General features: G+C 41.3%; 1 protein-coding gene across 2 annotated transcripts in view; it reads left to right on the top strand.

The window, feature by feature from the left end:
- LOC127626687 (anthrax toxin receptor 2-like) overlaps positions 1-14,322 on the top strand; it is a 102,120-nt gene that overhangs the window by 6,060 nt on the left and 81,738 nt on the right. For both annotated transcript variants that reach the window (XM_052102673.1, XM_052102666.1), the window contains 5 exons: positions 11,166-11,237; positions 11,472-11,553; positions 11,921-12,025; positions 12,113-12,181; positions 13,722-13,802. In XM_052102673.1, the coding sequence (XP_051958633.1) occupies positions 11,166-11,237; positions 11,472-11,553; positions 11,921-12,025; positions 12,113-12,181; positions 13,722-13,802 (409 nt within the window). The remainder of the gene's footprint in view (positions 1-11,165; positions 11,238-11,471; positions 11,554-11,920; positions 12,026-12,112; positions 12,182-13,721; positions 13,803-14,322) is intronic.

Raw genomic sequence — 14,322 nt, forward strand, 5'->3', positions numbered from 1 at the left:
AATGCTTTAAAATATTCTTTTTTACATCAATCTACACTCCATACCCCATAATGACAAAGAAAAAAGCAGAATTTTTATAACTTTGCAAATTTATTAAAAAGAAAAAACTGAAATATCACATTGACATAAGTATTCAGACCCTTAACTCAGTTGAAGGGATTTTCTGCCATTATTCTCTGCAGATCCTCTCAGCTCTGTCATTTTCAGGTCTCTCATGAGATGTTCGATTGAGTTGAAGTCCGGGCTCTGGCTGGGCCACTCAAGGACATTCACAGAGTAGTCCCTAAGCCACTCTTGCATGGTCTTGGCTGTGTGCTTAGGGTCATTGTCCTGTTGGAATGTCCCAATCTGAGGTTCTGAGTGCTCTCTTTATTGAGTGCTCTCTTTATTTTGCTGTGTTCTGCTTTCCTTCAACCCTGACCAGGCCCCCAGTCCCTGCCACAGAAAAACACACCCATAGCATGATTATACCACCACTATGCTTCACCTTCTGCAAGTTTCTCCTATCTCCACACATGATCTCTGGAGCTCGACCAGAGTGACCATTGGGTTCTTGGTCACCTCTCTTACCAAGGCCCTTCTCCCTTGTTTGCTCAGTTTGGAGTGACGAGCTCTAGGAAGTGTCCTAGTTGTTCCAAACTTCTTCCATTTAAGAATTATGCAGGCCACTGTGCTCTTGGAAACTTTTAATACAGCCGAAATGTTTTTGTAGCCTTCCCCAGATCTGTGCCCTTACACAATCCTGTCTCTATGCTCTGAAGGCAGTTCCTTTGATGTCATGGCTTTGTTTTTCCTCCAGGTTTCTGCTGGTCTTAAAAAGGTCTTAAAATGTCTCAATTCTCCCTTCTGCAAATTAAGGCCTTAAAAAGGTCTTAAATTGGAGCAACAACAAGTCTTCATATGGTCATGGCATTAAATATTGTATTACGGATTGTTTTCTTTTTACGTATAAGCAGGGTGGCCAGATGTCCCGTTTTTAAAAGGTGTGTCCCGAGAAATTCTCTAAACAATGTAATTATGTCCCGGTTTCAGCTGGTAGGCTCACAGATTTTTTTTCTAACTACATTTAACATAAACATTTTCCTTCTTGCTTTTTTCTTTGGCATCATTTGCAGAGAAGATAAGCAGTTTTGATGCATCAAATGTTGATTTGACAATACTTTCAGTCTAGCCTTTCAGCAAATCCGCTGAAATATATCTGGTTACCATGGCAATGACGGCATGCTCTTTGTGATCAAACTCTTTGTCATCCTGTCAGTCAGCGCAAGTTAGATGTGCCCAAATAAAAATTAGTTCTGTATCGATTCAGTTCACTTGACATTGCAATGAATGCTATGGGGAAAAATCCCTTTTCAACAACCTAGTTAAAGCTCTTGTATCATAACGGCATTTTTTTGATTGGCAAGGATGTTTGAGCCCTCCCCTTTAGGCGCACATTTGCCCTATACAAGTGGAGGCTCAAACATAATTTCTTCAGATTTTTCTTCCTACAAAACCGACATCCTCTCGTCTTGATTACGACGGATCATCTCATCTTGATCATCACTCTCTTTGCCATCGACAGACATCCATCAGTGGATGGGATTCCCTGCAGACGCATCAGGATGTTTTTCGCCTGAGCAGTGAAGATTCACCCGCTCCCTCTAGTGTTCCGGCGAAGAAGTCTCTCTGCTTTGCTGCCGGATTGTGTTTTTTGCTCAGCAAGACATCTAACCACTGTAAGCAGTATCCAGGCAGGAGTTTTATCCTTTTAATATATATAATATAATTCCGTCCAAGTGGTGTAAAACACACTAAAAGAGCTGCTTGTGTGTATGCATCTTTTTAAAGATGTCATATTGCAAGAGTTCTTGTGTGCGACACATCGTTCCATCAGAACATCTTTAGAGCAGCGGTCGCTGCCTGGGCTGCACTCACACTGAAGTAGCTGTCATGGGTACAGACTGCCCTCACAGTGAGGACATGTGTCTCAAGAAGCTCCGCTCTAGGGTCGCCCTCATTCTGAGGGATGATTCCGCCTCCTACGCACTCCCTACCGCTCCCTCTGTCTAGGGGGACCACACAAGGAAGCACAGCATGGCCGTGAGGTAGAGATGGAAGAACCCGAGGAGAATCTCACACCGGTACAAGCCTCACAAGCCCCTCAGACTTCCCACGCAGCGTCTTTGCCAGTGCAGTACGCACGTGATGACCTCTGGCCCTCTGTGAATGAGCTCGGTGTTGTCGTATTTGGCTGGACTGACGATGATAATGATGCTGTGTCCCTCATGGCATCGGACATGGGAGATTGGTCCATGGAGGATGCTGCATTGTCATTGGCCACTGAAAGAGAGCTTCTTTGCATCCTCACATGGGCGGTTGAGTAGCTCGGTCTTGAGTGGTCCCCTCCAGAGGAGCCAGTAATAACTCGCCTAGACGAGTGGTTCCTGCAGATGGCCGCAGCCAGCAGTCTGTGGCCGGGAGAACTGCACTTATTTCCTGGAAGTTGACGAGCTTACAAAGACGTGACTCATGCTCTATTCGCCCCGTGTCCAGATCGGAGGAGCTACGGTCCTCACAAAAGTGGACTACACTGAGGATAAGGGATATGCTATGCTTCCCCCTATTGAAGAGGCAGTTGCAGCTCATCTCTGTTCTTCTACAGCTGTGGAAGAACAGAAAAATCTCACACTGCCCACCCTTTCAAGCCATGCCGACTGACATCCACACTGGCTGGAAGAGCTTACACAGTGGCAGACCAGGCTGGTTCGGCGCTCCATAGCATAGCAGAGCTATGTTCTCGTTGTTACAGGCAAAGAATCACAATCTCCTCGCGAAAGACCCTATAGAGATTGTTACAGTTTTACAGCCTCTATTTTTCATAATGAAAAAAGATGGCGGGCTGCGGCTGTTCTTAGATCTGTGACACTTGAATCGCGCGTTGGCAAAATAACCATTCAGAATGTTAATTAAGAAATAGATATTAACGCACATCCACCCACGGGACTGGTTTGCGTCAATAGATCTAAAGGACACGTTCTTTTCACATCCGAACCACATCACAGGCTTTTCTTGAGATTTGGGTTTGAGGGGATGACATATCAATTCAAAGTCCTTCCCTTCGGATAGTCTCTGGCCCCTTGCACATTCACAAAAATGTGTTGATGCGGTGCTCGCCCCTTTGAAGATGAATGGTGTGCACATTAAGAATTATTGGCTATTACTGCCGTTATCAGAGGCTCAGATATGCGAGCACAGGGACTTGATACTTCGGCATTTGAACAGCCTGGGTATCAGTGTCAACTGGGCAAAGAGCACACTTTCTCAGAGCCAACAAATCTCCGTTTTGGGGGTTCAACTCGACTCCATGAGCATGCATGCACACCTCACAAGTGACGCATCCAGCCATTCACCAGTTCAATCTGGGGAAATCATTTCCACTGTAGTCTTTTCAGAATATGCTAGGTTTTATGGTGGCAGCATCCACCGCCATACCGTTAGGTCTTTTAGACATGACACCTCTCCAGTGCTGGCTGAAACACCATGTACCGAGTCATGCCTTGTATATCGCATGTGCATCACTGTGACTCGCCGCTGCCTGGCTGCTCTACCACCATTGACAGCTCCAAACCTTTATCAGCAGGGTGTAACCTGGGTCAGGTTTTCAGGTGGAAAGTGGTGACCACGGATGCATCCAACACGGGTTCGGGTGCGCTGTGTGATGGGCGCCCGCTTTTGGCACTTGGATGAGTGCTAAATGGGAGTGGCACATCAACTGGTTGGAAATGCTAGCCGTCTTCTCACATATATAATCACATTCTGATAGTTCAGACAATATGTCAGTAGTGGTGTAGATAAATCGCCAGGGCGGCACTCGATCACTACCAATGATAAACCTGGCACAATGCCTCTTCGTGTGGAGCACGTGTAGGGAGAGGAGATAGCGTGCACTCCACACAAGAAAGCATTACACCATTCATAGGCATTCAAATGTTCAGGGCCATCTGAACTCTGTCACTTTCCCTTTTTGCTTGTAGACTCTCCTCTGTTCTGAGTTTTTTGTTTTTTCAACCGGTGATACCCCGGACGTTTGCCGCTTTGAATGATCCATGGTAAAAAAATGTTGTTCGTTGTGACAACAAACTTTCAGCTTCACGCAACTCCCACACCATACATGCGCTGCAGTAGCCATAGCTTATTTTATTCTGGGTGTATAGATTTGACTTGAACACACATGGACGAATTACTTATGTATGCATTTTCATGTGAAATCCATCCCAACAGCTCAGGTTTATCAAAGTGTATTTGGGTAAAGTAAAGACATGGTTTGGAAGATGGATTTTTGTTGCACACTCTCATTAATAACTTTTTGTTATTTTTTAACAAAAAAAGTTACATAGTGTAGTTTTAAGGTCTATGTAGCGACCATATCAGCATTTCACACCCCAGAGGCTGGTTCCTCTATAGGCAGACATGATCTGATCATTTCCTTAGGAGAGTGATGTGTTTGAAACCCTGCTTTTTAACCTCCTTGCCCTGCTAAGGTTCTCACACTCCATTCTCATATAGGTCACCAAGAGTATTAACCTCCCTCACATACCACTCTGTCCAGCAAAAAGGGGACTTACTAATACTTTCTTACAAGTTGCGGGTGCTCTCTTAAAATACTGCATTGCTATTGGCTCTGGCCTCAGTAAAATGGGTTGGTGATATACAGGTGCTGTCAGTTGGCTGTTCATGTCTGGAATTCGCTCTGGGGATTTCAAAAGCCACACTCAAAACCAAAAAAAGGCTATGTGCCTAAGGTGCTTTCCACACCCTTCAGGGCTCAGTTAGTGCACCTACAAGCTTTCTCTTGTCCACCGTCTAATTCGGATGAGGAGCAGTTAGTGCATTTAATTTGCCCCTTGCGAACATTGCGCACTTATGTGGAGCGTACTCACTAGTTTAGACTGTCAGATCAGCACTTAATTTGTAATGAAGGACGCGCAAAAGGCATGTCCTTCTCCAAACAAAGACTCTCTCACTGGATCATTGGTGCGATCGCCCTCGCTTATGAGTCTCAGGGCATTAGATGCCCTATTGGCGGAAAGGCGCATTCAACTAGAGGCATGGCTTCCTCATGGGCATGGACAAATGGTATATACAGTATATATCCCTACTGGATATATGTTTTGCAGCAGGATGGTCTTCACAGATCACGTTTGCAAGGTTTTATAACCTAGATGTGGCGTCCATCGCTTTGCATGTCCTCTCTTTCTAGAGAGCTACTATTCCTTCACCCAGCGGATGAGCCGAAGCTCCTTTTTACAGGCGGGCTACCTGTTATAATTTTAATACAACCGCCAGTAGGCCGCTATCCACTTTACTCCCACTAGAAGTCTCAAGCCCTTCCAATAGAATAAAACCTCCCTCCCTACCTCTGGTTATGAAGGGGATAATTATTCTGTGTGAATTTGATAACTTGTATAGATCATTAGATTAAGATTACTTTCCATCTGGTTTTCACCATGTGGGGTTATTCATTTTCATACACACTTGAAGACATATGAGAGTCACATGACACCATATGAGGATTAGATGTGTTACGAATGTAGGTGAAGGCAGACGAGGGGTGAGGATCTATTTGCAGTGGTCTTTATTGCAACAAAAATGGAAACAGACAAAACAGGAACAAAGGAAATATCCGCAATGGGGAAAAGAAAGCAAAAACACGGCAGACATACGATGGGTTCACAGGTAGGATAAACATAGACGGAGCGCACGGAAACACGCATCCACAAACATTAACAACCGACAGGGGAATGGAGAAACAGTAGGGTTTAAATACACAAAGGAACAAACAAGGGAATGAGGGACACCTGGGGCAACAATCAGAGAAGGAGAAACAATCAGGGGAAAACCAATCATAAAAAGAAACTACAAAAGGACTACAAAAACCAAACAGGAAACAGGAACTAAACTAAACTTCAACATAAAAGCACAAAAACAAAAGACAACAGTGAACATGACAAGATGTGTGAAGGGCGAGCTCTGCTCTAAACTAGCATTATTGCTAGTTTTAATACTTTTAATGACATAAACTGGTGAGATTCGATTAGAATTTTTTAAAATTAATTTTAGATTATTGGGGACACCTGGCAGGGTTGCCCTCTTTTCCCTAATTTTTGCATCATGCACTGGAACCATTAGCAGCCACAGTAAGAAAGGAGGATGATTTTCCAGGGGTGGTGACAGGAGGTGTGGCGCATAAGCTTTTGTTTATGCAGGTGATATTTTATTATTTGTCTGCAACCTTACTAGATCTATGCCTTGTCTCCACAGATTTATTAATTCCTTTTCTAAGTTGTCAGGATACAGAGTGAGTTGGTCTAAATCCGAAACTTTTTAGTCAAGTTATGTCAAGGTTTTTATTGTCATTCAACCATATACAGATATTACAATACACAGCGAAACGAGACAACATTCTTCCAGGACCATGGTGCTTCATAAATCAACATAGGACAAACACAGAACCACATGAGACTACACAGACTAAATAAAACCTACACATTCCTACATAAAGTGCACGTGCAAACGTGTGCAAAAAGTACTGGACAGTCCAATAAAAAGGATCTAAAAAGGAACAGGACAATAGGCACAGTAAGAGACAGTGAGAGATAGTGTAGCGCCAAACAGTACACATTTCCAAATGCTGAACGTAAACATAACATACTATGAAATAGTGTTCTATGGACATAGCAGTTATTGAGGTAGCAGCCAGGTATAAAGTGACAATGAATTAAGTGCAACTCTTGACATGTGCAAAAGTTGGATGGTGTATAGGTGTGTGTGTGTGTGTCAGTCCAGTCTCTGAGTATTGAGGAGTCTAATGGCTTGGGGGAAGAAGCTGTTACACAGTCTGGCCGTGAGGGCCCAAATGCTTCGGTACCTCTTGCCAGATGGCAGGAGGGTGAAGAGTTTGTGTGAGGGGTGTGTGGTGTCATCCACAATGCTGGTTGCTTTGCGGATGCACTGTTTGGTGTAAATGTCTTTGATGGAGGGAAGAGAGACCCCGATGATCTTCTCAGCTGTCCTCACTATTCTCTGCAGGGCTTTGCGTTTCGGAAACTGTGTAAGTCCCAAACCAGGCAGTGATGCAGCTGCTCAGGATGCTCTCAATAGTCCCAATAGAATGTGGTGAGGATGGGGGGTGGGAGATGTGCTTTGTAATAGAGATGGAGTTGAGGAACCCTGGGGGGCCCCAGTGCTCAGTGTGGTGGCGGTGGAGAGGCTGTTCCCAATCCGGACTGACTGAGGTCTCCCAGTCAGGAAGTCAAGGATCCAGTTTCAGAGAGAGGTGTCCAGGCCCAGCAGGTTCAGCTTTCCAATCAGGTGCTGAGGAATGATTGTGTTGAATGCTGAGCTGAAGTCTATGAACAGCATTCGAACGTATGAGTCTTTTTTATCCAGGTGGGTGAGGGCAAGATGGAGGGTTGTGGCGATGGCGTCGTCTTTTGAACGGTTGGGATGGTACTGGTTTAATATTTTTATATTTTATTCCCAGCAAATTTGTGTGATTTAGTTAAAAATTAAGTTTTGTGTGTTAATTTTGTCCCTTTAATAAAAAGGTTTTCGAGTGATGTGGGCAGGTGGGCTTTGTTACATTTATCCATGACTGGGAAGGTTAATGTTATTAAAATTAATTTTATTCCAAAATTCAACTACCTGCTACAATCTCTTCCTATAGATGTCCCCTTCTCTTAAGTCCTTCATTTTGGAATGGAAAATGTTTGTAGTGGGGGATTGGTGGGGGGGTGTTTAGGTAGATGGACATATAATTTTATATAATTTGATTCTGTGTGTGTATGTTCTGTTTATTTAATCATGTTTTTGTTCATGTAAAGCAATTTAGCAAAAGGCTGCAACATAATAAAAATGTGAAAAAAAATTAGGGGGTCTGAATACTTTCTGATTGCACTTTATGTGTAATTTATGATACCAAAAAAGTCATTTTTACAGCAATGGTTGTGAATGTAACTCCCAATCCCCCTCATCAGATGAAGTCACAACTTCATCACAGCTCGAATCTAAGCTTAATGCTAACTTGGCTACACAGTAGCTATATATCCGGTTCTGAGATGGCCTGTAGAAAGAAGAAGAAAAAAATTATAATTCGCTAGATGAATGTGAACTTATGTAACGTTGACTCAATGTATGTGCCAGTACAGACGGTAGCGACCTAGCCAGAAGCAGTCTGCTTGAGAAAATAGCAAAGGGAGCAGGTGGGAGTGGGTGGCAAAGAGGCTCTGTCTTATGGGCTGTGAGAATGGCCATTTGCACTGCAACCATCCAACATTACACTTATCCCTCACATATGAAAAGAGAGAATGCAGCCAATGTACTTTAAGTCATGAGTGCAGGAAGACCTGTTGTCTGCCATGGACTTTGATGTGCTTCTGTTGTGCCATGTGGTCTGCACTGGCTCTATTTAGGGTCATTTGTTAAGCATTGAATGGACAAGCTGTATGAGTAGATAATTTAGTGATTATTTGTAGCACCATTTGGTGAGTTGCAGTATTTAGTATTTTTCAAACATAAAATGTTCCAATATCGCATTTGCTTTTTGTTACCACAATTTGGCTGCTTGAACTTATTTGGATGTTCTCCCTGAGTATTTCATATGGGGGATGGTTGTGAATTGGATATCATTATGTGAGAAAAGCAGCACCTCTCCTTATGCTCAAAGTCCAGAGACCTGACTTCAAATATGTAGAAGAACCCAACATGTTCCTGTGCTGTATCAGCTTTCATGAAAGAAGGTTGTGAAAAAGACCAACTGCTTCATTGAAATGTACTTCTCATAATCCATATATTTTTGGTCAAATTATGTGTCAGTTCTCTCTGAAACAAGAAGCTGTACCAAGATCTTTAGAAGATAGAAATTCCCTAGTTTTGTACATTTTTGATCAATTTGATAACTTCATACATAAAATTAACAAAGAAACACTAGTATAACTACATGTTTTTATTTTACTTTCTAAATTTCATGTAGCTCCAAAAATGTGCATCTTTATGGCACCAATGCTTTCCAGAAAAGTTATATGGCTTGTTTGCCCTACTGTTAATTGCTGTAAATTTACGGCCAAATTCCTACAGCAATCTACTGTGATTCTTAAATACAGTAGTTTGCTGTTAAAAATGTTGCATTCTGGGAGTTCAAGAGCAGGCTCATTGTGAAGTGACTAGTTTTAAGGTAAATAGCTGTTCTATGCAAGGCATTAGGGGAAAATGAACATTTCAAATCATGATATCATCTTGGTGAAAGCTATAGTGACATTTTGAAATGTATATTTTACGTATATTAAAATGTATATTCACACACAGAAATAAACTCTCAGCATACAAAATGCAACAGTACTTATACGTAAAAAGTAAAAGCTGAACATTAATATACAAGTAATTTAGACTACAGCAAAAACAACATAAAAATAAACCAGAAGTAATTTCTTCATGCCACAGTGCATGCTCAGAACATAGCTGTTAAAGTCAACAACAGTAGATAGTATGTAATTGGACCGCTATATGCTGCTAAATTACAGTTGTATATTGTAGCTGTATAAACAGAATCTAGCTGCTCATTTCAGCAACAGCAAGACACCGTTAATTTTACAGTAACATGCTGGCAACCCTGCTGCCAGTTCTTTAATGTTTTTTAGACGAGAAAATATTTAATAGTGTAGCTGGAATAAATACAGGAAGTGATAGGTATAAATATAATCACCAACAGGATGTCTACATGACTCACACATGAAAACCTGTTTCTCGTCTGAATATCAATGAATCACTTTAAGCTGAAGGGATCTTTTGCAGCTTACTCATAAACAAACTCTGATGATTGTGAGATGAGCGTTTTGAAACTCTTGCTGTCCTCATGCAACATCACATGATTGTTGTGAAGTCACTTAACCAGATCCTTTGCATTGATGCTTATCTTTATCTTTACTAATAATTTGTATTAATACTAATGTGGGGGGAATTCACAAAGAATGATTTGCATCCACTGCTTGAGTCAATTAATTGCTTGCGATTCACTAAAGGAATTATGCAAATCAGATAACGGCACAAACATGCACCCAACATTTTTTGAAAAACCCTTCCACAATCTGCACTGTGCAATCTCCTATCTTGCAACCAGATTGTAAGTGCTGGCATACTTTGGTGGGACTGTATAGCATCGCTCCACTACTGCATTCCAGACGGCTCTTTAAAATGCTGAAAGTGCACAGTGTTTGGATATATGCGGCACTATAATGGTCTTCCCCATCATTGAATCAGTAATAATTTGAGGAATTACTGTTGCTTTGATTGTTATAAAATATAAAGTACATCAATATCTCTGTTAAACAAAATTCAGTTTATTAACGGTTTTCCCCTGGCAATACTTGCACAATGTTAAAGCTGAAGTCTGTGATTTCGGCAACACCAGCATCACCAAACGGAATTGAAATAACTGTTTTAAATCAGATTTTAGAAAGCTACCCCTTTCATCTATTGCTTGTTCAAGCAGATAGTCCCATCCCAAACTCACATCATTGGTTGAGCTAATGTTGCTGTGTTGGGCTTGATGGGCCACTCAAAAACAAAAAAACAAACAGAGCTTTGAAAGCACTAGAGCCAGGCTTACTTAAAGTTGACTCTGCATATTAGACGAGACTTGTCTCTGCTTTTCCCAAGCAGTGGGTGTTTTCAAACCTGGATGAGCATTTATCAACCGCTTTTTAACGATTTGCCTACTACTTTGAGATGCCCAACTTTCATTTGATAGTTTAAAAATGCCCATCCTGGTTTGGAAATGCCTACTAATTACTAAATTGAGATTCCCTACTTTCACCAGCTTGAAAAGTTTCCCAGATTGGGAACACCCATTATTGTTCCTCAGAGACCTTTACTTCTATTAGGCTGGGATATAATAATTTTGACATTTGAACATTGAAAACATAATCATGCTTTAATTGTGTCAGGCAAATAGTGCTGGCTTTTGTTAATGAGGCATAATCCATAATAAGAATAATTTACATAGAAAGAAGGCGTGTTTACACTAAAAAGAATGATAATGGATAAATTTATGTTGGAATCTCCATTTATTTACCATGATTTGTCACTCATTTAAAATGTTTTTCATAGTTCCTTTTCTCCCATTGCAGTCCAAACATGAGAGTATCCTTCATAGTGTTTTCAGCCAGCGCAGAGTGTTTGTTACAACTTACTGGAGACAGGTACAGTATCAGGCTTTTGTGAATTGCTTGCAGTCCCCAGTGTAAGAAAGCTAGTAATACACCATGTGTTTATGTATACATGTAGGAGTAATGTATTTATGATGTCATTCATCTTTTTTGGCTGCCTTCATCTTTTTTCCCTCTGATATGACCATTACATACAGTATACATTGCATAACAAAATTATCTCTCTAGCTCATTCTGAACAGAAAATTCCTTGCTTTTTATTATCAGAGCAAAAATTAAAGATGGCCTGAGGATCTTAAGTGAGGTCAAACCAACAGGTGAAACCTACATGCATGAAGGAATGAAAATGGTAAAGAAAAAATTACTTCACGTGAACAGCAAAATGGAATTTGCATGGTATTCCAAAATAAATTTATAAAATGCATAAAACTGTCATGTTTTACAGATAGTTTTATGCACATGTGGAGTCTATGATCTGAAATGTATTTGAAAATCTAACTAGGCCAACCGTTACTGTAGTTTTGATCCACTCATGACCAGATAAGTCATAATTGCATATTTATCTTTTTGCATAAACGTACAACATTAAACATCCTGGATTTGGACTTGAGACAAGTTCTGTATAAGCCTGGTCTTTTTTGTCCCTGCAGTTTTTAAGAAAACAGATGACTTTTATTTTCACACAGCTTTATGAAACTATTTCTTACTCTTCGCAGGCAACTGAACAAATAAAAGTACAGGTAAAAAAATCCTCTAGTATCATTGTGGCCTTGACTGATGGAAAGCTTGAACCATATATCCATGAACTTACTAAGGAGCAGGTGAGCTGGTATTTAGTATTTGAAGCCTATTTTGTAACATTATAGCACAAACAATTCTGTTATAATGACTGAATGTTCTGGACACAGGCTGATATTGCAAGGAAGTATGGGGCTCGTGTGTATTGTGTTGGCGTTAAAGATTTTGACGAAGAACAGGTAATATTGCCATTACATCAGTGTTTAAAGGATATATATATATATATATATATATATATATATATATATATACACAGGTTCAGTATAGTTAAGGTCAATTGAGAGCATTGACAGCAAATCTGGGTTCCAGTGAGGCACTTTCGATAGAAGTGAATGGGGATAAACCATAAACGTTAAAATACTCACTTTTTCAAATGTAAATCCACAAGACATAAACAATATTCCTGTAAACATGATTTTAGTGTGATAAAATAAATTTTCTGTGTAAAGTTATAGCCAATTTTACAACTTAACAATGAAGTAATATCATCAAACCCTTAAAACTACTGTAAAAATGACGACTTATACAAATGAACAGCTCAAATAATATATGAGTGTAAAGGGATTAATGGAAAGGAGGAGGCGAGAACCGGCTTGACAATATAAATAATATTTTAATGAAGAACAAACACACAAAGGTGTCAGACAGCTGCCCGTAAATTTCTCTCTCTCTCGCACTGCAGCCTCCAGTCGGCCTTTATCCCTCTCGGAGGCTTGATTAGCCTGATTAGGGGCCAGGTGTGTATAATCACGACCCGGCCCCGCCCTCCACCCTGTCACATTCCTCCCTCATTCTCTCAGGCATGACGTACCCCCCCCCCCTTCCCTTGGGGGGGAGGGGGGTGTTCCTTCTGACCCATCTGGTGGCAGGTCATCCCCGCCTTCCTGAATCTGGGCGGGGACAGGGGGAGGAAAACAACAATAATTAAAAACACAGGGAATACTCCCTGTAACAGTGCAGTACCCCCTAAAAACCAAAGTAAAATTTAAAAGAGAGGGAAAGGCCAACGTGTAGCGGCAGCAGGAGAGAGAGAGGAGAGAGAGAGAAGATTCTCTGATACGTTCTCCGATACGCCGTAGCTTGGTCCGCGGCCATTCCTCCACCCTCTAGGGGACGACAGCCCGTAAATCTCTTTCTCTCGCACTGCAGCCTCCAGACGGCCTTTATCCCTCTCGGAAGCTTGATTTTCCTCCGCTCTGTCACAATGAGTTTTTAACAGAGGAATGAATGTGCTTTTATAAAATTATAAGCTTCAAGTTTCTGCTTTTAAACCCTACAAACATTTTCCCCTTTCACTTCCACTGTATGTGCCCACTGTAACCTAAAGGTTTTCTTTTTTAAAAGAAAAGGAGGGACAAGTCAAAATTATTTTTGTGGTAATCAGCATTTTGCCATAAATGCTGTCGATTGAGCTTTACTTGTATTGAACGCTGAATATTACTTTAAAGTATCAAATTTCATATTTACAGTTTAAATTTCATATTTATATGTTACACTTCTTGTGTCCATTTTTGGAGATTCTAGTGTTTGGAAAGCTCTACAAAGCTTGTCTGTGTTTCACTAAATGCATGGGGTGTTGCAGAGTTGAATGTAATTATAGGTCTGCGGCTCTCTTCCTGTCTCTGGAGTTAAAAAAGAGGAAATGTCATCAAGTTTTCTTTTCTATCTTGCTTGGCTCTTTGCCCTGTTATTATTATCTCTCTGTTTGCCTTCCAACAGCTTGCTGATATTGCTGATACCAGAGAGCAAGTGTTCCCAGTCAAAGGAGGCTTTCAAGCTCTCAAAGGCATCGTTAACTCGGTAGGTTCTCCATCCCATGGGTACCCATCCCAAAAGATCTAATAGATGTCATTGTTCTTTAGGGCAAATCCTTTAATTGAACTAGTAAATAGTCATTAACAGTAAATTTATTACATGAACAACCCATTTGAGGGCAATATTTTGCTTGTGAAATGTTAATCATAATAACGTCTAGGTTACTATTATAACCTCCGTTCCCTGATGGAGGGAACGAGACGTTGTGTCGAAGAAGCGACAATAGGGGTTTCTCTTGAGAGCCTCACGCATCTCTGAACTTGAGAAAAGGCCAATGAGAACTTGGCAGACAGAATTTGAATGTCCCGCCCCTGGACATACAGGTATAAAGGGAGGGAAATGCATCTGTCCATTCAGGATTTGGCCCTGAGGAGCCGAGAATGAGGTTCGGCCATAACAGTGGCTCGGTTCAGCATCGTGGCCGGGAGGACACAACGTCTCGTTCCCTCCGTCAGGGAACAGAGGTTACAATAGTAACCTAGATGTTCCCCGTCTGTCGCTCACT

This window comes from Xyrauchen texanus, chromosome 3, assembly GCF_025860055.1.
Source record: "Xyrauchen texanus isolate HMW12.3.18 chromosome 3, RBS_HiC_50CHRs, whole genome shotgun sequence".
Classification (NCBI taxonomy): Eukaryota; Metazoa; Chordata; class Actinopteri; order Cypriniformes; family Catostomidae; genus Xyrauchen; species Xyrauchen texanus.